This window comes from Oratosquilla oratoria, chromosome 14 (genome assembly GCF_046742065.1).
Source record: "Oratosquilla oratoria isolate Oo_2021 chromosome 14, ASM4674206v1, whole genome shotgun sequence".
NCBI lineage: Eukaryota > Metazoa > Arthropoda > Malacostraca > Stomatopoda > Squillidae > Oratosquilla > Oratosquilla oratoria.
This window is the reverse complement of record NC_134790.1, coordinates 59,310,720-59,334,841: the sequence shown is the minus strand read 5'-3', so window position 1 is coordinate 59,334,841 and position 24,122 is coordinate 59,310,720. Positions and strand designations below refer to the sequence as shown.

General features: G+C 42.3%; 1 protein-coding gene across 3 annotated transcripts in view; it reads right to left on the bottom strand.

Moving 5' to 3' along the window:
• LOC143032884 (uncharacterized) overlaps positions 1-24,122 on the bottom strand; it is a 254,968-nt gene that overhangs the window by 21,792 nt on the left and 209,054 nt on the right. For all 3 annotated transcript variants that reach the window (XM_076198094.1, XM_076198095.1, XM_076198093.1), the window contains one exon: positions 1,331-1,479. In XM_076198094.1, the coding sequence (XP_076054209.1) occupies positions 1,372-1,479 (108 nt within the window). In that variant the 3' untranslated portion in view covers positions 1,331-1,371. The remainder of the gene's footprint in view (positions 1-1,330; positions 1,480-24,122) is intronic.

The window sequence follows — 24,122 nt, the reverse complement described above, 5'->3', positions numbered from 1 at the left end:
ATAGCGAAAAGTTTGGGTGGAAAGTTGTATTTTTCGCATGTTTTGAGTTTAGGGGAAAGTTGGGGCGCCTATAATTTTGCGCCCAAACTTTTCGCAGCCACTGTATATATATATAGTGTATGTTGTGGTTGTCAGAGAAAATAATCTCTACTAATCTTCAAATCTCATCAACACACCCTTATTTGTGAGGCTGACACTCTCCACAGTTGTCCTAAAATATATCAACTACCACTGTATTTACTCTACCTTTTCACACAAGAACTGATGATTACCAACTGCTGCACTTTCAATACTATAAGTCTGTGATACCAAAACTGTCCCACACTAATACATCACAGACAACAGTCAAAATTCCTATTCAGTATATTTAAGTTCACATACATGTAGTTGATCTCTTACTATGAATAAAGACAATATGCCATCAATATGACATCTTTTTACTACTTAAAGTAATAATAATTGCCTTGAGTTTCACTGACTGGAAACCTGTAGCCTTACAGTGGCTGGCAATGGATCTTGAGCCCGTCCATAGTACCTCTCTGTATTTGTGTGAGACAGTTTCTAAGTCACTGCCTTAAAGTGCAAAGAGGGGATTAGTTGCCAGCTGTGAACACCCTTATATAAAAAACATGGAGGAAATACAGTAAAAGTTGATGCAGAGATCTTGGGCCTGGTCCAAACCCTGAATGTTAACCCCTCAAGGCTCTCCAGATGGAGCTGGTGTTGATGGGTGTTGAAGATGCGAGGGAGGGAGATAACTCTTTCTGACATCCATCTTCAGGACCACCACTAGCAGGTACCAATTACTGTTCCCACCCAAAAATAATTTCTTCATATATTAATTTTCCAAATAGCTATAAAGTGTAAAATGGAATACAAAACAAGAGTATCAATAACAAAATATGTACTTCACCTCAATGTAACTATTGTCAACATAACTACAAAAATGGTGTTTCAGATTTTAGCACATAACCTTTCTTGAAAGTTAAGTCACACTACCTTTCTTATTTGAAATCTAACCTGCTGTACTGAAGTCATGACAAAAATAGTCTAAATTATATCTAGACTGCTGAAGGGAAAGGGGAAAAAGAAAAAGTAAAAGAAAAATATGAAGGAGAAATAGATAGAGAGAGATTGCCATATGAATGACTAGATATTTGGTTACTGCGAAGAATTATGTGTGACATCACTGCTTTTCACACACTAAAAGGGGAAATGACAGTGACAAGGAATCATAGACATACACATCAAAATGGGACTCTTTAGAAAATATATCAATCACTCCTAAACCTTATTTCCAGTATTATACAATGAATATGATAGAAGTACCAAAGGAGATACTCATTGAATTTCATATATTATGGTTGATTATCATTCCTCCTCTTCTTCCTGAAGTCTTGATTCATCCCAATGAAAATTGTAATTCTTTTCCAATTTTTGGTGATTTTCTCGCTCCTCGAGTTCCTCTGCATTTCCACTCTGTAAGAGGAAAAGAAATTATTGGGATGGTTTGGGTACATGGAAATAATGAGTGAGGAAAGATTAACAAAAGAGGTTTGGAAAGAAGAGGTTGATGGAGTGAACTTGAAGGGATGATCAAGGATGAGATGGATGGGGTGAAAGGGGCTTTGAGTAAGAGAGGAATGTCTGTTGAATAAGGAAGGGAGAAGGTAGGGTACAGGGATGAGTTGTTGTTGTTGTTGTTGTTCCCTAGACTGTCTGTCCGAGCAGTCCCGTCTCCCCAAGGAAGGCCACAGCCGAAACTGGGTTTTCCCACAAATCCTTTATAGAGTGTATGTTGTGTTGTTTGCGTGCATGATTGTGTATAATGCAGTCTTCCATTATGTGTTGTATGGTATGTATGGTCCTGGAGCTGCAACGTCTATGTCGTGGGACCACCCCCCAACCCCAAGAGTTGGGGGCCAATCAGCAGCAACCACCCCTGGCCATCAGCTCTACGCAGATGGCACCGATCCCCAAGGAGGAGCTACGCCTACCTGGGGGAGTACCACAGGGATGAGTGGAGAATGGTTGTGTATGGATGATATTTTGATGTAGCCTGAAGGAATTTCTCTCCATCTTCTCTATTTTCTGCACAAGAGGACAAGGAGGATGGGTCGCCATGTAAGTGGAGTGGCCCTGCTGCAGATGTGGTGTGTCTTGCTGCATTGCTTTTGACTTACAGTGGATAGAAGACAGGGATGATCCTTCATCCAGAAGGAGCTAAGAAGAGAGGGAAACAAGGATAGTGGATGAGACTGGAATAGGTGGGAGTGGGTGCATGCCTTGACTGGTTACCTCCCTTATAAAGGGGAAGAAGTCTTGTTCTACAGATAAAGAAAAGAAAAACAGAAGGAGAGGTAGTGAATGATGAAATAAAGAGCTGGATGGCAGGGAAGAGGCATGTATTTGAGATGTTTAGATCAAGAACCCTACTGACTGAGTTCAGTCCACCACCCAGCTCTGAAACTACCATTACAGAATAGGCTCAACTACAGAATCAGTGAACCAAATGCCATCACCACAGAGAAAACACAGGACACTCATCCCTCACTGTCATATTCTAACTTTATTGAGACAACACATTATTTCTTCCTTGAGTAATTTGTGGGACAATTTAGTGGCCATTTCTGGTTACCTGGAAGCTGTGTTTCAACCAAGAAAGACCTTGGACAATAGATTAATCAATCAATAAATCCCAATGAGTGACAGCAGTTGTTGAAAGTGTTCAAGAACTTCAGTATATGCTACATTAGATGTTAAAATGTCAGGAAACATAAGAGAAAACATATTATGTCATTGTGACCTTGACTTTTGACCTAGATCTAACAAAATTGATAGGGTTCATCCTTGGAATTACCTTTATATGGTACCAAAATATGGTTATAATCAAAGCAAGTCAAGAGGCCAAAATGTGTGTGACAACATTACAGACAGACAAACGTCTAACATAACAAAGAACTTTTGACAATTAAACAATCAATCCACTACCCTAGCTCTTTCTTGCAAGAGAGCCACACTCCATGGTACCCAGTTACAGCCACTGGATTGGCCCATAAGTCACTCAAGAAAGAAATAATATGTTATTGTCTGCGTATGTCTACAGTATGGCAGTATACAAGTTGTTCATCTTCTGTATGATCATTGTATCTGGAAAAGTTTGATTCTGTGGCCAGGGCTATTCTGTGCCAGCATAATCTTAGTGCTCAATGGTAGCCTGAAGACAGTTATGTTAGTGTGGTTCTTGTTTCTCTTGGGCGTAGAATATCAAAGTGGATGGAATAAACTTGAGGAGAAGACTGAAAATGAGGTGAATGGATAGAGAAGGGCACTGGATGCAAGAGGAATGTCTGTTGAGCAGAGAATGGAGGGAGTAAGGGTCAGGTGTGAGTAGAGAATGACTGATATGGCTTTTTTTTTTCTTTTTTTTTTTTTCTGTCTGTCTGCTCTGTAGGCTCTTGCAACATGGAATTAAGTGGTGGGGGAGTAAATCAGCTTTATCCGTCAGACCTTGCTGTGGAGGTGATGTGATTGACTGCATTGCCTTTGACCCAAGCAGTAGGTTGGGGGAGAGGGATGACCCTTTATCCACTAGGAGTTAGAAAGAAGGGACAACAAATGAGTTTTGGATGAGTGTGGGTCTTAGGGTGATTGCATGTTTTGAAATGGACAATGCACTTATAAGAAGGAAGGGGCCTTTAGGTATAAGTGTGTGTGTAGGAACTTTATCAAATGCCTTGTTTATGATTACACTGGCCTGCGAAGTTTCAAAGGTAAAGCATCTGATAACTGATTCTAGGGTAATTTGCTATGCAGAATCTAAAAATCACACTCATTTTGTTCAATCAGGTCACGTTTTTGAGATACGAGGCGGTAAAAATAATTAAAAACGCCATTTAGTGCTATTTATTCCCTTTAATTTTGGAAACAAATTCTTGACAAAAGAAATAATTTTTTCTTGCATAGTTCAGAAGATAAAGAGGATATAATACAGAAAATCTAATCATGGATGAAGGGCCTTTTCAGTGACTTTCTCCTGTGTTGGGCAGCCACCATGTCTCGTTTCAAACACCAACAGTAGTCCGCAAGAAAGTTCACATCCCACCGGCCTTGGTAGCATTCTTCCATGACACGAATATCCTGGTGGAAATGTTCTCCCTGTTCCTCACTGAAGTCACCATAGTTCTGAGGGAAATAGTCTAAGTGGGACCGTAGAAAGTGCATTTTGACTGACATGCGAGCCCCTAATTTTTTATAGCTGTTCAAGAGCTCATCGACTTCTTTCTCGTATTCTGCACTTCGGTTATTTCCTAGAAAGTTTCTTATCACTGACTTAAGCGACCACCAAACAGACAGTTCAGCTGCATTCAGTGCATTGTCAAACATTGAGTCCTTCATAAGTTCCCTTATCTGAGGCCCATCAAAGATGCCAGCCTTAAGCTTTTCCAGACTGATCCGAGGAAACTTCTGCTGAAGAAAAGTAAATCCCATGCCGTCCTTGTCCATTGCCTTCACAAAGTTCTTCATCAGTCCCAGTTTGATATGTAAAGGTGGGAGTAAGACCTTGTTTGGTTCAACAAGAGAACGAGCCTGAACATTGTGTGAACCAGGTTCCAAACGTTGTCATGGTGGCCATTCTTGTCTGACAAAATGTTGATCATCAGCCCGACTATCCCACAAACACAAAAAGCATGGATACTTTGTGTACCCACCCTGTAGTCCCAAAACCAATCCAACTACCTTAAGATCTCCACAGATCAACCAACCATGGTCATTGTAGTTCAGAGCAGACAGTAGCTGATCCATGTTGATATGAGTTTCTTTCATTTGCACCGAATGACCAATTGGAATTGAAGAGTATTTATTTCCGTTGTGAAGGAGGACTGCCTTGAGACTTCTGCTGGAAGAGTCGATGAACAGTCTCCATTCAGTAGCAACATAGTCCAGCCCCATTGATTGAATCAAACCAGCAATGTTGTTGCAGTAAACTAATGACGAGTCCTTCTGGGTTGTGAAGAACTGTCTAAATTCTCTTTCACGCTCTCGGTACCAAAAGAATGTTGTCTCAGGTGCTAGCAAATTTTTCTCACGAAGACGAAAACCCAGAAGCTGTGCTGATTCCTTTGATAGGTTTAGATCCCGTGTCAGGTCATTGAGATCTGCTTGTGTTAGAGGCACTGGCTGGTCATTCTCTTCTGGCATGTATTCTCCACCCTCTGCCCTGTCTAGTGCGTTATCAGATTCCGATTCAGAGCTAGATTCCATTGCAACATCTGGTTCGGGAACGGGCAGGCCTGGACCATGAGGGACTGGTTGTATGGCAGACGGAACATTAGGATACTGAATACAATGCTTGTTCTTGCGGTTGACTCCTTTAAGATTAGTCATGCAGAAATAGCAGTCTGACACATGATCTTTACCCTCTCTACAAACCATTGGAACAGCGAATGGCATACTCTTCCTTTTTTTATTTCTCCAATCACGCAAGTTCTTGACACATTTTTTGCAGCTAACATGGGGTGCAAATGGCTTGTCCTGGTCCCCAAGCTTAACTCCAAAGTAAGCATGATATGCCTTCTTCACAAAATCAGTTATATTTGCTAGTCGACAAGGAAGATTCACATTACCACATATGTAGCAGAACCTATCAGGATGATTTGTGCATTTGCGTTCCATTTTCTGTCAATCTAAGATACGTGTCCAAAATAGAAACACAAGAAGCACAGATTCTTGTAAAAAGCACAGATTCTTATAAAATCAGTCACATTGATTGGAGATCACACTTTTCTAAACCATTTTCAGTTTCAGTGTTGTCAATGCAGTTTCAGTTTCCTGAAAGTAAACAAAAACATCATTAGGTGTCAGTATCAGTTTCGGGGTGCTACAGTATAATTTTTATGCAAAAAAAAAAAAAAAAATAAAAAAAATAAGAATAGGCTATACCTGCAGCCTCGTTTTCCTTATACTTAGTACTATACAAGGCCCAAAAGTCGCACTTCTCATATCTCAAAAACTAGACCTGATCCAAGGAAACGGATGGAATTTTTTATATTCAGCGCACCAAAAAACCTATAAATCACTTGAAAAACCTTCGACCTTTAAAAAAAAAAAAATTAAACACAGGCCAGTGTTATTGTTACTATGACCATTCTTTCTGGTGGTACTTTCTTACTGAATCCCTCCTGCACTTGTTGGGTAATGCTTCTGAGAAGTGTGCTCGTGGAGTGGCCCTCCTTGAATCAATATTGGTTTGGAGAAGTGAGCAGATTAGTTGCTTTTTTTTTTTTTTTAGTCTTTTCATCAGCTTGGGTAGAGGAGACATTAATGAGATTGATCTGTTGGATGTTGGGTTTTCTGGTGGTGTGGTTTGTTTGATTTTAATATGGGTATCATATGGGCTGGGACCAATGAGAGGTACCTGCATGCAGTGGTCCTGCAAGACGGACAGTACAGCTGTCAATTTTTAAACTCTGTCAACCCCCTTACCTTCATCAAGATTCAGTCCTAAGGGGTTGACACTGGGCACAAGATCTCTATCAACTTCAACTGTATTTCTGAGACTTTTATTCACAAACAGAGAACAGCTAACCCGCAACTCCCTATCTTCCCCTACCACTTTCAATGTATGTTAGAGAAAGCGGAGAAGGTGGGGGTGACATCTGTGTCTAATCTGATTTTTGCTATTTCTTTTCTTATTTTCCTATTTTTTGGAGCTGTGGGTTTGAAACTTGTTTTACAGAAGCATTTGTTAATAGTGCTGCATTGCTGTTTTGGTGGTGGTACTATTCTTTGGGTTGCTGTTGTTGTCATTTCCTAGACAGGCAGAGCAGTCTTGTCTCCCTAAGGAATGCTACAACTGAAATGGGGGTTTCCCCACAAATCCTTTATAAAACAGATAGTGTTGTATATTATGGAACCTTGCTGGCTGAGTGGGTTAGGGCGCTGTTACTTGCGGTGAAGGTCAAGGGGATGGTGGTTTGAACCCTGCCACTAGTGAAGTTGAACCAAGGGCATGGTTCATTAAATTCCACACTACAAAAACCTCTGTAAAGGGCACCGTCCTAGCCTTCCAAAAGGGAGGAGTTTGTGGTGTTAAGCCATATCATCATCATATTGTGTTGTTGGCAAGCATGACTGTGTACAATGCAGTATTCCATAATGTGCTGTATAGACTGGGGTGAAGTGTTGCATCCTGGACGGTATCTGCAATGTGGTCATCCAGCCTCTTCTGGTGTAAGAAGGTGTGGAAGAGGAATGGGGGTGTTTCAGAGAGGAAATGACAAGTTGTGCAAAGATTGTACATGGAAAAAGAAGGATGGGAGTGTCATGTTCAATGACACAGTCAATGACACGTCACTGACACAAAGAGACACAAATATGGCACCATAAGTCACATTCTAGCACAAGCCAATTTCACTCAACATCCTTAATGAAAATACCTTTTGATGTTAAATTTAACCAATTAGTAGGTTATATTAAATTAATGATGTGTGACTCTGGTCCATAGGGGCATCCCATATAGACCCTAAAGTGTCATCTGCATGCTACTTAGCCACATGCAGCCAATACCCCAGAGAACCCATAGTCCGAATGAAGGAAAATCATGGGAGAACGTTAACTTCTATATTTTGGCTGCAAACTGCAGCTCCCTTCAGGAAAGTACAAGATAGGCAAAGTAGTTAGAGACATATATAGTTACCTCTGATCCAGGTCAACTGGTCTGTCATGGAGGTTGTCTGAGTTCTTTTATATCCTTCTGAAATACAGAAATAAACATTCTCCCATACTTTCCTTTCACTGTGATTCTGGGTTCTCTCGGTGATATATATATATATATATATATATATATATATATATATAAAACAGGTCTCCTGATGGCATCCATTGTATTGCATTGCAAATATATTTGTGTGTAAATGTGATGTGCAGTTGTTGCTGGACCAAATTCTACCCCAATCCTTGCTTCACCTGCCATTTTTCTCTCCCATTCCTTAGACCTTCCCCCCTCCTCCTCTTCCCATTTTATGCACACTTCCCGAGGTCGTAGTAACTCCACAAGATATGAATGGAGGATTTATAGATGCCTTGATTGTCTGGGGAGATCTGACGGTGGGTTGGGACGAGGAGGCATTGTGGCGATTGTGCTGCTCCTGGGTCAACTGGGAGAGTCTTCGTCCAGATGATCCAAACGGTTATCAGGTCGTTGTTCATTCAGCCAAAGAAAGTCAGGGAAATTCCTCAGATATATGGGGTACCGTCACAATGATGGCGTGGACCAATGGGCACCCTATAGATATAGGGCTTCACCGAATATAATGAATAAGGTGACACCAGAGAAACATCTCACCAGAAACCAGTTGGCACAGAGGTGAGATTACTGCCAAAAAAAACCTTCATAGCAACCATGAACAGCACAACCAAAACAAAACCGGGCATTCCTGTTGGATCATTGTCTCCTAAAGGTCCATCCGCATTGCCTCGTGTGCTTACGGGCAGTGTGCCACCGAATGTGGCAAGCAGATCCAAGTCTTGGACATTAAACAACATGAAGGAGATGAAGATCTATACTTACAACATAAGAACTCTCTCAGAAGACATTGGAGAGTTTAATGGAAGAACTAGACAATATAAAGTGGGACATTGTAGGACTGAGCGAAGTCTGAAGAGCGGAAGAAAAGCTGATACAATTAAAAGATGGTCACCACCTCTTCTACTGTAGAGGTAAGGACAAAGAAAGATCTAGTGGAGTAGAATTCTTGATCAACCAAGAGGTTGCTGGTAACATAATCAAATTCAGTAATTTGTCAGACAGGGTAGCTTGGACTGTGATTAGGCTGTGTAAAGGGTACACTCTAAAAATAGTTCAGGTATATGCACCAACTTCACAGAGTTCAGACAATGAAATTGAGTTGTTATATGATGATTTAAGTCAGGCAACGGATCAAGAAAAAAGTAGGTACACATTGGTAGTAGGAGACTTTAATGCTAAAGTGGGGAAGAAGATGGGAGATGAGTTGTGCAATTGGGAAGTGTGGAGTAGGCGAAAGAAATGACAGGGGAAATGTTAGTGTAGGTTGTAAATGGACGTGGAGAAGTCCAAATGGAACAACAAAGAATGAAATAGACTTCATATTAAGAGATGAAAGCAAAAGTGTTAGCAATGTTATGGTGATAAATAAAGTCAACATAGGTAGTGACCATAGAATGGTAGGTAGCACAGCTAAATTCAATTTCTGAGCCAAGAGAAATAAACTTATTTTAAGAAAGAAAATCAGCCTTGCAAAGGTTAACCTCTTCACTCTGGGGCACATCGCACGTCTGGCAGCATTAGCTGCCCGATGTGCGATGTTGCGTCATAATAATCGCATAAAAAATAAAGTCAGTGCTCAATCGTTCGTTCTCTTTCACCTGTGAATTTTGATAACCATAGAAAATATGATGAAGCCAGTTTAGAGAGAATGGAGGTTACGTAGGTATGACTACAATAAATATAATCAAGACGCTGACGTCGGCATCATCGCGTACCCACTTGCTCCTCATGATGTCTACATAGGCGTCACCATATGGAAGTGGTTAAGGATGATAAAAATTAAATTTCAGTTAGAAATTAAAAATAGATTTGAAGTTCTAAGAACAAACGAGGAAAGCGTGGAAGATATTAATTTGAATTTAGTGAATATCATTAAGGAATTGGCAGAGAAAGTAGGGAGTACAAAAAACATTAGAGAAAACAAATACTCCCAAGCTACAAATGACCTAATTTAAAGAAGGACCATGCAGACTAAAAGCAGGAGAGATGAAATAGAAAGAGTAGAGCTAAACAAGCTTATCAACAAAAGGCAAAGATTAGAGAAAAGAAAGAGAAACATGGATGAAATACCGGAAACTATTCAGAAAGGTATAAGTATGAAAGGGACTGAGTGCAGACATGCTTTAGGAAGACGGGAAATGATATGTTTGAAAGGCAGAAATGGAGAAATCATTAAATACAGGGACAAAATGGTAAAAAGAGTATTAGAATTTTACCAAGATCTTTACTTGTTGAAGACCGTAGTTGAGTCAGTAAATTCATCCGTAGACATTAGTAGTGTACCAGAGATTACAAAGGAAGTAAAATTTGCTCTAAAAACTATCAAACAAGGAAAAGCACCTGGGGAAGATGGTATATAGACAGATCTGTTGAAAGACTCCGGGAAATTAGTTCATATTAAATTAGCTCAGTTGTATACCCAGTGCTTATGTCAAGAAAGTGTTCCTGTTGCGTGGTGCAATGCTATTGTGATTTTGCTTCATAAAAAGGAGACCAGAAGGACCATAGTAACTATTGACTGATTAGCTTGCTATCAAATGTATATATTCTCCAAGATCTCTTACAAATAGACTAAGTCAAGTTTTAGATGGAAATCAACTGAGAGAACAGGCAGGCTTTTGGAGCAGATATTCAACTCTAGACCATTTGCAGGCAATAAACCAACTTATTGAGAAAACGACAGAATACAATATACCTCTGTGTTTAGCTTTTGTAGATTACGAGAAGGCCTTTGACTCAGTAGAACAAATAGCAATACTAAACTTGCTATGCAATCAGGGTACAAACGAACAGATTGTAAGAGTTTTAGAAAAGATTTATGCGAAAGGTACTGCTATAATTTGACTACATAAAGATACAGAAAAGATCAAGATTGAGAAAGGAGTACGGTAAGGTGATACAATTTCACCCAAACTATTTACAGCTTGCTTGGAAGATATTTTTAGAAGATTGAGTTGGGAAAAGAAAGGTTTAAAGATTAAAGGTGAATATTTGAACCATCTAAGATTTGCGGATGACATTATTCTTATTTCAGAAAGAGCAGAGGACTTGCAAGATATGCTGAATGATCTAAACAAGGAAAGTCTCAAAGTAGGTTTAAAAATGAATAAGAGTAAAACCAAAGTAATGTTCAACATGAAAATTCAAAGTAAAGAGATTGTAATTGATGGTGAGAGTCTTGAAGAAGTTGAAAAGTATAATTATTTAGGACAGATGGTGAAAGTGACAAAAGATCATGATAATGAAATAAAAAGACGCATTACAATTAGTTGGAAAGTGGTAAATATAATAAAATCCTGAGAGGCTCTTTACCTTTATGTTTGAAACGTAAAGTTTACAATCAATGCATTCAGCCAGCAATAGTCTACAGGTATGAGACTTGGAAAGTGATGAAGGCAATGGAAACAAAACTAAGGACAGCACAGAGGAGAATAGAGAGATCAATGATGGGAATAACGCTGAGAGACTGAAAGAGAGCAAATTGGGTGAGAGAGCAGACTAGAGTGAAAGATATTGTGGAGATGGTAAAAGAGAAGAAGTGGAATTGGGCAGGTAAGTTAGTGTGAATGACTGATGAGCGATGGAGTAAGTGTGTTACTGAGTGGACACCGTGAGATAGGAAGCATGAAAGAGGGAGACCAGACACAAGGTGGAGAGACGAGATCGAGAAGTTTGTAGGAGTGACATGGCAGAGGATGGCGTTGTCGTGTGAATCATGGAATGCTATGAAGGAGGCCTTTATTCAGCAGCGGACTCAGGATGGCTGATTTGATTGATTGATCTTACAGGAAGGGGAGTTATGCTTATGGTGTCCCGCCTTTGTATCTCGCAGTGTCTAGTTTGCTCTTAAATTCATGTATGATTTTTGCACACACTATTGTTTTGTCCAGTATGTTCTAAGTATCCACCACTCTATATAGAAAACTGTTTTTCAGATCTCTTCTATAACCATCTTTTTTGAGTTTCTTTCCATCTCATTTTGTGTTTCTCTTGTCCCAATTTAACAAATCCTCTCTATCAAGTATTTCTGTGCCCTTCATGATTCTACAGACGGTCAGTAGGTCATCTCTCTCTTCTTTGCTCCAGAATTGGTAACTTCAATTTAGCCAGTCTCTCTTCATATGACAAGTTTGAAAGTGATGGAGCCATTTTTGTGGTTCCTCTCTGGATTCTCCCAACCTTCTTTATATTCTTTTTGGTACTGGATGATCATAATGTTGCTGCATATTCCAGTCTAGGCCTTATTAGTGTGACTAATATTTTTTTAACAATTTCTTCGTCTAAATAGGTAAATGCCACTTTTATTGATCTTAGCAAGTTATAGGATTCTCTGACAATTTTGTTTATTTGTTTATCAGGGGACAAGTTGTTTGAGATAATAACTCCCAGATATTTTTCAAAACCCACTTTCTTTGGGAGAGTATGTGATAGAAGAAAGCTAAAGATAAATGTGGATAAAAGTAAGGTGATGAGATGTACAAGGGGTGAAAGTGGCAGTAGACTGGAAGTGAGCATTAAGGTAGAGTGACTGGAGGAAGTGGATAGTTTTAGATACTTGGGTGCAAATGTGGCAGGAAAAGGTGGAGTGAAAGTGGAGGTAGAATGTAGATTGAGAGAAGTGAGTAAATGCCTTGGTGGATTAAAGAGTGTAATGAGGAATAGACATTCGGGAATGGATGCTAAGAGGAGACTGTATGAAGGAGTGATTGTGCCAACAGCACTGTATGGGGCAGAAACATGGAACATAAAAGAAGAAGAGAGAAGGAGTTTGAATGTGTTTGAGATGAGGTGTCTGAGAAGTATGATGGGGGTTACTAGGCTAGAATGAGTGAGAAATGAGGCGGTGAGGAGGAGAACAGGGGTGGAAAAGGAGCTGGGAGGTAGAGTTGATGAAAGAATATTAGGATGGTTTGGACACATGGAAAGAATGAGTGAAGAAAGACTAGTAAAAGAGGTATGGAAGGCAGATGTGGAGGGAGTGAACATGAAGGGACATCATAGGATGAGGTGGATGGATGGGGTGAAGGGGGCTTTGAGGAAGAGGGGAATGTCTGTTGAGGAAGGATGGGAGAGGACAGAAGATGGGTGAATGGAGAATGGTTGTATATGGATGATGTTATGATTGCATGAGGTGGAATGGGGGGTGAGGTAGTATGTGTGAGCAAAATTTGACGCAGCCCGAAGGGATTTCTCCCCCGTCTTCTCTTTTTATGCAATGGGGGGACGGAGAGGGGGGGGGGGTCGCCAATTTAATGAAGCGGCCTTGCTGTGGATGTGCTGTGTCTTGCGACACTGCTTCTGACCCTGGGCAGTGGACAAGGTGCAGGGATGACCCGACATCCAGGAGGTGCTCAGATAAGAGGGAGGGTGGAGGGGTGTGGAGTGTATTCAGGGATGGAATGGGTGGAAATGATTTTATGCCTTTCCCTTTTTGGCTACCTCCCTTGTAAGGGGGAAAAAGCCTTGGTATATGTATGTATGTATGTACTTTCTTTACCTCCTTAGTTCCAATTTCATATTGTCCTGATATTATTTTTTTTACTTTTTCCGAACTCCATTATGCTACACTTCTTAATGTTAAAGTCCACTTCCCATTTCTGACTCCATTTCCAAACTTTGTTCTGGTCTCTGTTCTTTCCAAACTTGTTCTGGTCACAATCTGTTTTGGTTTTTACTTTCCTCAACAATTTGGCATTGTCTGCAAAGAAACTCATGTAACATTCCACATCATCATCCATGTCATTCACATAAATAGCGAACATTACTGGAGCCAATATTGTTCCTTGCAGAACTCCAATAATCACCTCCTTCCAATCTGAATATTTTTCTCTGAGAACTACTCTCATTCTACCATTCAGGAAGTCCTCTATCCATTTTAGTAGGTTGTCTTTTTTTGTTAGATAAGTAGAAAGTCATAAAATGTAAGCCTTCTTTATACAAAAATAAAGAAGTAACTAGATTGTGTGAAGCCAGGCAAACAGAGATAGGTTAGGTTCACATTTATAAAAACTTGGCAATTGCCACCGGTACTGCATTGTGTGGTCTTGGTGTAAATCTAAGAGATGCAGGCACTGGCTCTCTCTGACTCCCTCACTTGTGCCCCACGTGTATCCCACATATGCCAGGGTAAGGTAAATTGTGTATTCTTTATATCATGTGAATTAAATATCTTTGCACATCACCTTTTTTTTTTTGTCCTAGTGAAGATAGGCTACTAGACTGAGGAACTGTTTGAATCATGGCCAAGATTTGGTACATCAACTCAAACACAAGAGGCTAGTCCATAACATAATGGGGGCCTGTCCAGAATCAATTTTCTTCTTCACTGGATAAAGAAATTGGCGTGTGGAAATTACTCGAGAGAAAATAAATGAAGTTAGGTTGCCAAGTAAATTCAAACTGTGATTGATCACAGAAGCGTGTGTGTCTGCCGTATTTGTTGTTTACATGTTAGGTATACAAAACAAAGAAAGAAAATGCATCATTCAAACAGTTGGAATAGTATTGAAAATAATTCAGACTTTGAAGGATTCTCACAGGTAGGAAATTTTTTTTATGATGTAGGAGACAGTAGGAGTGAGAGCAGAATAGGTGATGAGTATAGAAATGAGGGACAGAACAAAATCAATCTAAGACAGAGATCACAGTTTCATAGCTTCGAGGAAGCCCCACAGGTAAGGGACAGATATCATAGTAGAGAGGTAGATAGGAGTGACAATATAATAAGAGATATAATGAAGTCAATCTACAATGGGGCAGAATTTTGTGACTTCAAGAGATTCCCACAAGTAAGGGGCAGGCATTATGGTATAGAGCATTACAGGAATGAATATAGGTTAGGTGAAGGATTACCAAGATTAAGAAGGGGATACCACGTGGAGGAAGTTAGAATTGAAAATCAAAGACCTCCACGGGAAAGAGAAAGATGTTATGGCATAGATAATACGAGTGGAATTAGAATAAATAGAGAACCTAGGGTTGAATCACGTAGTGAGGTCTATCCTAGATGAGGGATAAGTCCTGAAGGGAAACAGACAGGGTTGGAGCAGGGCAGACAATGCAACAGTCAACTGGGTTGAGTAGTAAGGGAAGTGTAGGGAATTGTATCATAAAAGCAAGTCATCTGATCCCCAAATTTATTGAACAGGATCCAGAATTGTTCTTTTCTACATTTGAAGCCATAGCAAAACAATTAGGATGGAGAAAGGACCTCTGGTCAGCAATGATAAGAACTAGCCTATCCCCAAAAGCCTTAAGAGTGTACATGGTATTTGAGAGATATGGCGTATGTGATTATGATCAGATTAAGGGCGAAATATGAAAGACATGTGAGATTTCCCCAGAGTATTTCAGAAAGAAATTCGGAGAAGTTAGGAAGGATATTGGTCATGGATATATGGATCTAGCCAGGATTGTGAGAAGTGACCTGGACAAATGGATGCATGTGGAAGGTGCAGTGACTGTTGAGAAAGTCATGGTGTTTACAATTGAACAATTCCTTAATTTGCTGAACAATGAGGCCAGGCTATATGTAACCACACAGAATTGTGAGACCTTATTACAGGCAGTGAGCTTTGCGGAAAATCTTGCATTAAGGACAAGTGAGAATAGAAAAAAGTGTGACACAAACTAAGAGGGGTGAGAACAGTGGCATGTGTGTGATTCCGAGTCAGAGATAGTTGGAGGAAACCAATCCAATGTTGCTGTGGGAAATTCGAGCACAAAACTCAGGATTGTTATGCTAGGCAGAGTGAACAAAGGTACGGGCAGGAAATGGGAAACAAGCAAACTAGGCAAGAAATAATGCATGTAGAAGGAAATGGGGGATGTGACTCAGAGTAGATGTTACACCTGCAGAGCCTACAGTCATGGGATGGAAAATTGCCCCAAGGGAAATGGAAACAAAGGGGACACACAAGACTGGAGACAAGGAAAGGACTATAGAAAGACAAAGGAAAGGGAAGTAGCAGGTAAGAAGGAGTGGTTACCTTATGTGAAAGATGCCAAGATAGGAATAGAGGGGAGTGAAAGGAAGTATGCAATCAAGGCTCTGCGAGACACGGGGGCATCCCGTACCATTGTGAGACCAGATGTACCAAGATTAGAAAATAGGCACATAGGTCAGTTCACCATGGGACTAGCCAGAGGAGTGACAACATTAGCACCCATAGCTATGGTAGTACTTGAAATAGATGGTCAGACAGCAAGCGTTGAAGTAGGTGTAGCAGAACTTCCAGTGAAAGGAATAGATGTCCTCCTAAGAAATGATATAGGTGAGATAGTCCAGGTTAGACTCAAGACAGTGGATGACCCCATGACCAGACAGACAAATGACAAAGCTGACATGGTGGACCCAGTGATGATTGTCACCAGAGCCCAGGCCAAGAAAGCACTAGAGGAAGATGAACAAGGTGACATCCTGAAACCCCTGTTTGAAGCAGCTGTTGCAGACAAGGTTCCGAAGGATTCACAAGATGGACATGGAAAGGAAAAGGAGGAGGTACCAGCAGACGATGTAGGAGGAGACCAGGAAGGCGATGCCCAAGCAGATGAAATAATCTTTGAGAATGCTATAGATAGGGAAGAACTCATCAAATTACAGCAGGAGGACCCAGAGCTGAAGGTGTGCCAAGGAGCTGAAGAGGAGGAGCAAGAAGAAGAGGAAGACAGCAAGACCAAGTTCATCATGGAAGATGGTGTACTTCTGAGAAAATATAAGGCACCAGAAAAGGGAGGAGGTGATGTTGTTACTCAAATCATAGTTCCACAGAAGATCAGGGAGAAGACTGTGAGGCTAGCTCATGCGACTTGGAATCACCAAGACTAGACAATTAATCTTGATGCATTTCTTCTGGCCTCGGTTGTCAGAAGATGTCAAGAAAGTGGTTAGGCAGTGTTGTGTGTCAAATGACTGGGAAGCCTACTGACTCACCCAAGAAGGTACCCATGTGCCAAGTTCCTGTCACTGAAGAACCTTTCAGTGGAGTAGCTATTGATTGTGTAGGACCTCTCCCAAAGGCTAAGTCTGGGAAGTCCTTTATCATTTCCATAATTTGCCAAGCCACACAGCATGTTGAAGCAATACCCCTTTCAAACATAAAGGCCAGGACCATCACAAAGGCCTTAATGTCTTATTTTAATAAGATGGATATGCCTTGGTAGATACAAAGTGATAGAGGCACTAACTTTTTAAGTGGGATATTCAAAGGGGCCGTGGAATGCTTCAATATAAAGCATGTGATTGCGTCAGCATATCACCCCCAAAATCAAGGGAGTCTTGAGAGGTTCCATGGAACTTTCAAATGTATTTGTGTTAGAGTTTGAAAAGGATTGGGATGAAGGCATAGACTTGCTGTTCTATGCCACTAGAATAACTGTATATGAGTGTCTAGAATTTTCTCCTTTTTACTTGATGTTCGGTAGAACCCCACAAGAACCCCTTGCATCCTCATATGAATTGATGTTATCAAAGAGTTCAAAAGGAAGTACCCCTTACACAAAGCTAGTTGGTACTAACTTCAAGAAGTTGAGGAAGAGTTCGTAGATAGCAAAAAGAAATCTTGAAAAGTCTCAAGATTCTTACAAGGATTATCAGGGTATGAAGGCAATTAGAAGGGAGCTAAACATTGGGGATTATGTACTTGTGTTGTCTCCTCAGAAAACCTCATTGCATCTGAAATATGAAGGATCATTCAAGGTGCTGGAGAGAAAGGATGGAAATAACTACCTGATCCAAAACCTGATGAGGAGATCAGGCATGCAACAAGCACATATAAATCTTCTGAAGGGATTCAATGGGATTGTGGAGGAAGAAGTGGTTGGTATGATCAAGACAAGATAAGTTGATGGGAACTTTGATTCAGATATTGGGGATCTAAACTTATTTTATGATTTGGACAGGTCAGACATAAATGAAGTATTAGAGGGATCTCTGTCATCACTAGCAGGAGAAATGCATGAAGAAGTCTGAGCACTCCTCTGCAAGAATGACATGATTTTTTCCTCATGCCCCACTATTACTGAGGCAATATCACATGACATTGTGTTAGAAGATGGAGCCAAACCAGTGAGGCAAACCCCTATAAATTGTCACACCAGAAGAGGAGGATCATGAAGAAGGAAGTGAAGCAGTTTGTAGATCAAGGATTAGTGGAACCTAGTACTAGTCTTTGGTCTTTGCCAGATGTGCTGGTACCTAAGCCTGGAGGTGAGTGGAGACTGTGTGTTGATTACAGGAAGGTGAATGCAGTCACAAAAGCAGACCCTTACCCTCTCCCCAAAATAGATGATCTCATTGAAGAAGTTGCTGCTGCAAAATTCTTGACAAAACTTGACTTGAAGAATGGATACTATTAGATCCCTCTTACAAACAGAACTACTGAGATATCAGCTTTTGTTACCCCATATGAAATATATATGGGAAATATAAGAGGGAGGGTGGAGGGGTGTGGAGTGTATTCAAGGATGGAAAGGGTGGGAATGATTTTATGCCTATTCCTTTTTGGCTACCTCCCTTGTAAGGGGGAAAAAGCCTTGGTATATATATGTATGTTACCCCATATGGGCACTTTCAATACAAAGTGACACCATTTGGTATGAAAAATAGTGCAGCATTCTTTCAGCACCTTGTAAATTGGCTAGTTGAGAGATTGCCACACTTGGAGGACATAGTTGTGTTCTCTGACACATGCACAGGTTGGAGGGTTTACCTGACAGACTAAAACAAGCCCAGCTTACTGTGAACCTGAAGAAGAGTATCTTTGGTTTGGAAGGAGTACCATTGACTATCTAGGACATAAGGTTGGCCAAAACTGCATCATGCCGCTAGAACCCAGGGTGAAGGATATCATGGAATTCCAGGTCCTGAAGACAAAGCGAGGCATTGGAAGATTCATGGGCATACTTGGATTCTATCAGAGGTATTTACCTATTTGCCTAGTTGTATCTTACAGGAAGGGGAGCTATGCTAATATCATGTTTGTTCTTAATAAATTCTTGTATTGTGTTTGCACACACTATTTTTTTGTCCAGTTTGTTCTAGATATTTATCACTGTGTGGGAAGCTATTCTTTTTCAGGTTTCTTCTGTAGTTGTCCTTTTTGAGTTTCTTTGCATGTCTTCTTGTTTTTCCTTTGTCCCATTTTAATAAGTCCTCTCTATCAAGGAGTTCCTTGCCTTTCATAATCCCGTAGATGACTAGTAGGTCCCCTCACTCTCTTCTTTGTTTCAGGGTCAGCAATTCCAGCTCAGCCAATCTTTATTCATATGTTAAGTTTGAAAGTGTTGGGGGCCATCTTTGTTGTTACTCTTTGTAATCTTCAGCATTTATGTATACCCTTTCCGGTTTTTGTTTAGATACATACTTGTCCACTCCTTCATTATAGATTTCCTTTCAAATTGCCCATTTCTCTTCCACATTTGTTTCTTCATTATCAAAAGTTTCCCAATTTGCTTCTTGAAAGTATTTTTTAAGTTTCCTAAAATCTGTTTTATCATACATCAGTCTTCCTTTTCTGTGTTTTTCACATATTTCCATAGTTGTTTCTTCACTTAATTCTAGTTCCAGTAGTATATGATCACTTTTTCCTATTGGCATCTAGTATTCGATGTTATCCACAATTTTGGATTCTGATGTGAATATCAAATCCAATCTCGACGGTTCATCATTATTTCTATGTATGGCATTTTCCTTAACCCAGTGTGTCAATGTGTAATCAATAGTCATTTCCAGTAATGTGTTTCCCAAATTATCTCCACCTTTCACAGTCATTTCTTCCCAACATACTGTACTGTCTAAACCTTGCAGAGGTAGCTGCCCATTTACCGTAATCCACATCAATCAATCAATCAAATCAGCCATCCTGAGTCCACTGCTGAACAAAGGCCTCCTTCATAGCATTCCATGATTCACACAAAAGTGCCATCCTCTGCCACATCACTCCTGCAAACTTCTCGATCTCATCTCTCCACCTTTTGTCTGGTCTACCTCTTCCACGGTTCCTATCTCGCGGCGTCCACTCAGTAACACACTTGCTCCATCATCTCGGGACAACACGAGCATAGCTCCCCTTCCCGCAAAATACAACTAGGTAAATACAACTAGGTAAAAGGTAAATTCATCAGTCGTTCGCACTAACTTACCTGCCCAATTCCACTTCCTCTCTTTTACAGCCTCCACAATATCTTTCACTCTAGTCTGCTCTCTCACCCAACTTGCTCTCTTTCAGTCTCTCAGCATTATTCCTATTATTGATCTCTCCATTCTCCTTTGTGCAGTCCTTAGTTTTGTTTCCATTGCCTTCATCAGTTTCCAAGTCTCACACATGTAGACTATTGCTGGCAGAATGCATTGATTGACACTCTTAAGAAAGCAATCCCTGTCATGGACGTGCGTCAGAAGCAGAGATGCATCACTGAATTCCTCCATGCAGAAAAAACAGAACCAATCAATATTCACTGGTGCCTGGTGAACATTTACGAAGCCGATGCAGTTGATGTCAGCACAGTTAGGAGATAGGTTCATCAATTTCAGAGTGCCGACAGAGTTGTGAGTGACAAAGTGCGCTCCAGATGCTCATGCACAGCCACCACACCGGAAAACAAAGTGTGCCTCGATCAACTCATTTGTGCTGATCGGTGGATAACAGTGAATGAAATGCGTGTAGAGTTGGATGGGGGTGTCAGTGCACTGGAAACGATGTTGTCATCCCTAGGATACAGCAAAGTGTGTGCTAGGTGGGTTCCACAAATGCTTACGCAGGACCAAAAGGACCACCGACGGGATGTCTGTCAGGACTTGTTGGATTGGTATGAAGCCAAAGGTGATGGATTCTTGGACCTTATCAGCACTGGTGACAAGATATGGTGTCACCACTATAAGCCGGAGTCCAAATGGCACCACTCACACTCCCCAGCAAAGGAGAAGTTCAAGACGCAGAATCTGCAGGCAAAGTGATGTGCACTGTCTTCTGGGACAGGAAGGGCGTCATCCTCCTGGATTTCTTGGAACCAGGGGCGACTGTCAACTCTGACTGTTACGTTGAAATAATGACCAAGCTGAAGGGCCGGATTGCCCGTGTAAGGCCAGAGAAAAGGGAAACATTCCGTTTGCAACACGACAATGCCAGGCCACACACAAGTTTGAAGACCACGGAACATGTGACAAAGTTTGGCTAGATGGTGCTGTCTCACCCACCGTATAGTCCCGACCTGGCACCGTCAGACTTCCACTTGTTCGGACCTCTGAAGGACGCATTATGTGGCCAGCATTTCCCCGACAACAACGCTGTAATTGCAGCTGTGAAAAAAATGGACCGCCTTGGCAGACACTGACTTTTACGACCGAGGCATCAAGGCTCTCGTTCATCGCTGGCAAAAGTGCATTGAGAATGGTGGTGACTAAGTAGAAAAATAAATTCTGGAGCACAAAAGGTTACTCGTTTTAATGGTGCCAATCCCGTCTTCATAGCTCTTCAACTTTTTGAGTTAATAAATAGGAGGCATTACTTTTGGAACGACCCTCATACTCTTCAACTTCTTCAAGACTCTCACCATCAATTACAATCTCTTTACTTTGAACGTTCACATTGAACATTGTGGGGCATCCTCTGGATAAGGATAGGCCGTATGCAGTGATTCCTTGGTTTATTGTAGAGAAATCAAATGATTGGGCGTGTAGAGAACAAGGGCTTCCCTCTACAACGCACGTGTACCGACTAACCGAAGCACTCGCAGGTGCAGAGCATACAGACTCGCCATGGAGTATACACAGATGCATGGAGTAATGCGAATGGAAACACTGCGCGTACATATCTACAGTAATGGAAATATACTATCCTACATCTCCCTCCCCCCTTAACGCTCATAGTACTAGGTGTCTTGAGCGTGACGTTTGTCTCTAAGGCGTGCTGACCGACGGGGCAGGTCAGGCGTTGGAGGCTGTACTCCCGATTGGGTGGCCTCCATGGGCGTCATGTCCACGGGCGGGGGCGGGGATGGGCGAAGGTCCGACCACTGGGCAACCTGATCAAGTAATCCCTGGACCTTCCAACGTCCATGATGGTGCCAACCTTGTCCCATCGCTTAGTACGAGGGGTGATCAAAAAGTAATGACAGTGATACCATATATTTTCACGGTACAGAGGTAAATCCAAATAGTGGCCTACATTCCTTCAAAGTACTCCCCTCCTGCCTCTATGCAACGTTCCATCCTCTTTCGCCACTTCATGAAGCACTCACGGTACTCAGAAGCCGATATACCTCGTAGCTCTGAATTGACTGCTCGCGCCAGATCTTGGATGCGATGAAACAGCTTCCCTGCGATCGCACCCTTGATCTTTGGAAACAACCAAAAATCACGGGGAGCAAGGTCAGGCGAGTAGGGTGGGTGGGGGAGAAGTGTGATCCCCTGCTGCTCCAGGAACTGCACAGTGAGGCGAGCTTTGTGGGGGGCAGCATTGTCATGGTGCAGCAAAAGGCGCGATCGGCGACGGGTTGGTGCAGTCTTGGCCTGATATTCCAGGACTCGAGGAAGGACGTGATCAGTGTAGTACTGGGCTGTGATAGTACACTGTTGAGGCATTACATCCACACACATTGGTCCTTGTGAATTGAAGAAGATGGTGAAAAGGCGCTTCCTGCTGCGAAATCCTTCCTTCAGAATCTGAGGTCGAGGTTCTTCATCACTCAACCACACCATGTTAGACTGCTTGTCTCTGGTGGTGAAGAAAGAAATCCAACACTCATCTCCGGTAGCTACATCTGAGAACCGTTTCGGACCATTTGGCTCGAATTCAGCCAGCCATAGACGACAAATCCGCACCCGTTCGCTCTTCTGCTCTTCCGTAAGCAAATGAGGTATCCATCGAGCACACTTTTTCCTCAGCCCTAAGTGTTCATGCACGATGTCATGTGCGTTCCCATAACTGACACCGAGCTCCAAGGATAAGAATCGAAGAGTAACAGTTGGATCTTCGTCAATGATGGCCCGCGCACGGACCGTCGTTGCTTCGGTCACGGATGTCCGAGGGCGGCCAGGACGATGATCATCTTCTAGCTGCAATTTTCCGGCTGCGAAAGCTCGAATCCAGCGGGAAACAGTTTCCAGTGGAGTAGACTCGGGAAAAACTTGCAACAATTCCTCTCTGATCTCCGTTGCTTTTTTCCCGAGTTTCCACCTTGTGAAGGTGTAGAATCTGCAGCCTTCTTTCGAAAAATCCATGTTTCCGGTTAGAGAGGCAAACCAACAATGACGCAATCGCACAGCGCAACGATAAAATGTAAGCTAGACAGACAGCGACAAGCTCAAACATGTAATAACAGGCAACACTTGCTGCCCCTTGCTCCCCGCCCCCCCAACACTTATAGTCTCTCAGCTACGAGTCCGACTGTCATTACTTTCTGATCACCCCTAGTAGTCGGGTCCTGGATACGGACTACATCGCCGCGCTGGAGTGATGGGAGTGGTCGGGCGTGGGCGTCGTAACGGGCCGTATCGTCGCGCAGGCGAGCCGCAGCTCGACGATCACAACTCTCGTCTCTGGCCTGCCACTGTTTCTGAAAGGCCTTGGCGCGCGCTGGGACGCAGGAGTGAAGAGGGTGACCGTAAAGAGTCTGCGCCGGAGATCGACAGGTGTGGTTCGGGGTGTAGCGAAGCTCGAGAAGACCCCTGTCGAACGCCTCACAGTCCAAGTTGCCAGACGGAGCCATCTTCTGAATAAGGTACTTAATCGCCTTCACGGCCGACTCTGCGTGTCCGTTCGACTGAGGATAATGGGGCGTCGACATGTCATGGCGAACTCCCCAACGCTCGAGGAAAGCGGCGAATTCGCTGCTGGCGAACTGCGGGCCGCCGTCCGTACGCAAGCGAACTGGGACACCGAGGTCGCGAAATAGCTGCCTGAAGTGACGAATGGTCGCTGAAGTGGTCGTGTTGGAGCCGCATGATACCACGACGGGCCAGCCAGACAGTCGGTCAGCGAACACAAGGAAGGATTTCCCTGCAATGGAGAAGTCAGCTGACACTGACTCGAATGGCCTGGTAGGGTGGTCATCACAGCGGTAGGGCTCTTGTTGCTGGCTTGGTTGCAGAACTTGACACGGCTCACAAGCACGGACCGTGTTCACGATGTCTGCGGCGATGCCGGGCCAGTACACCGCTTGACGGGCACGACGTTTCGTAGCCTCGGCTCCACGATGGCTATCATGCAAGCGGGCCAGGACTTGACGGCGAAGAGCGGCCGGGACGACTACTCTGGCTCCGTACAGAACGAGGTCCTCCTCGCAATACAGGTCCTCTCGCACCTTCCAGTAC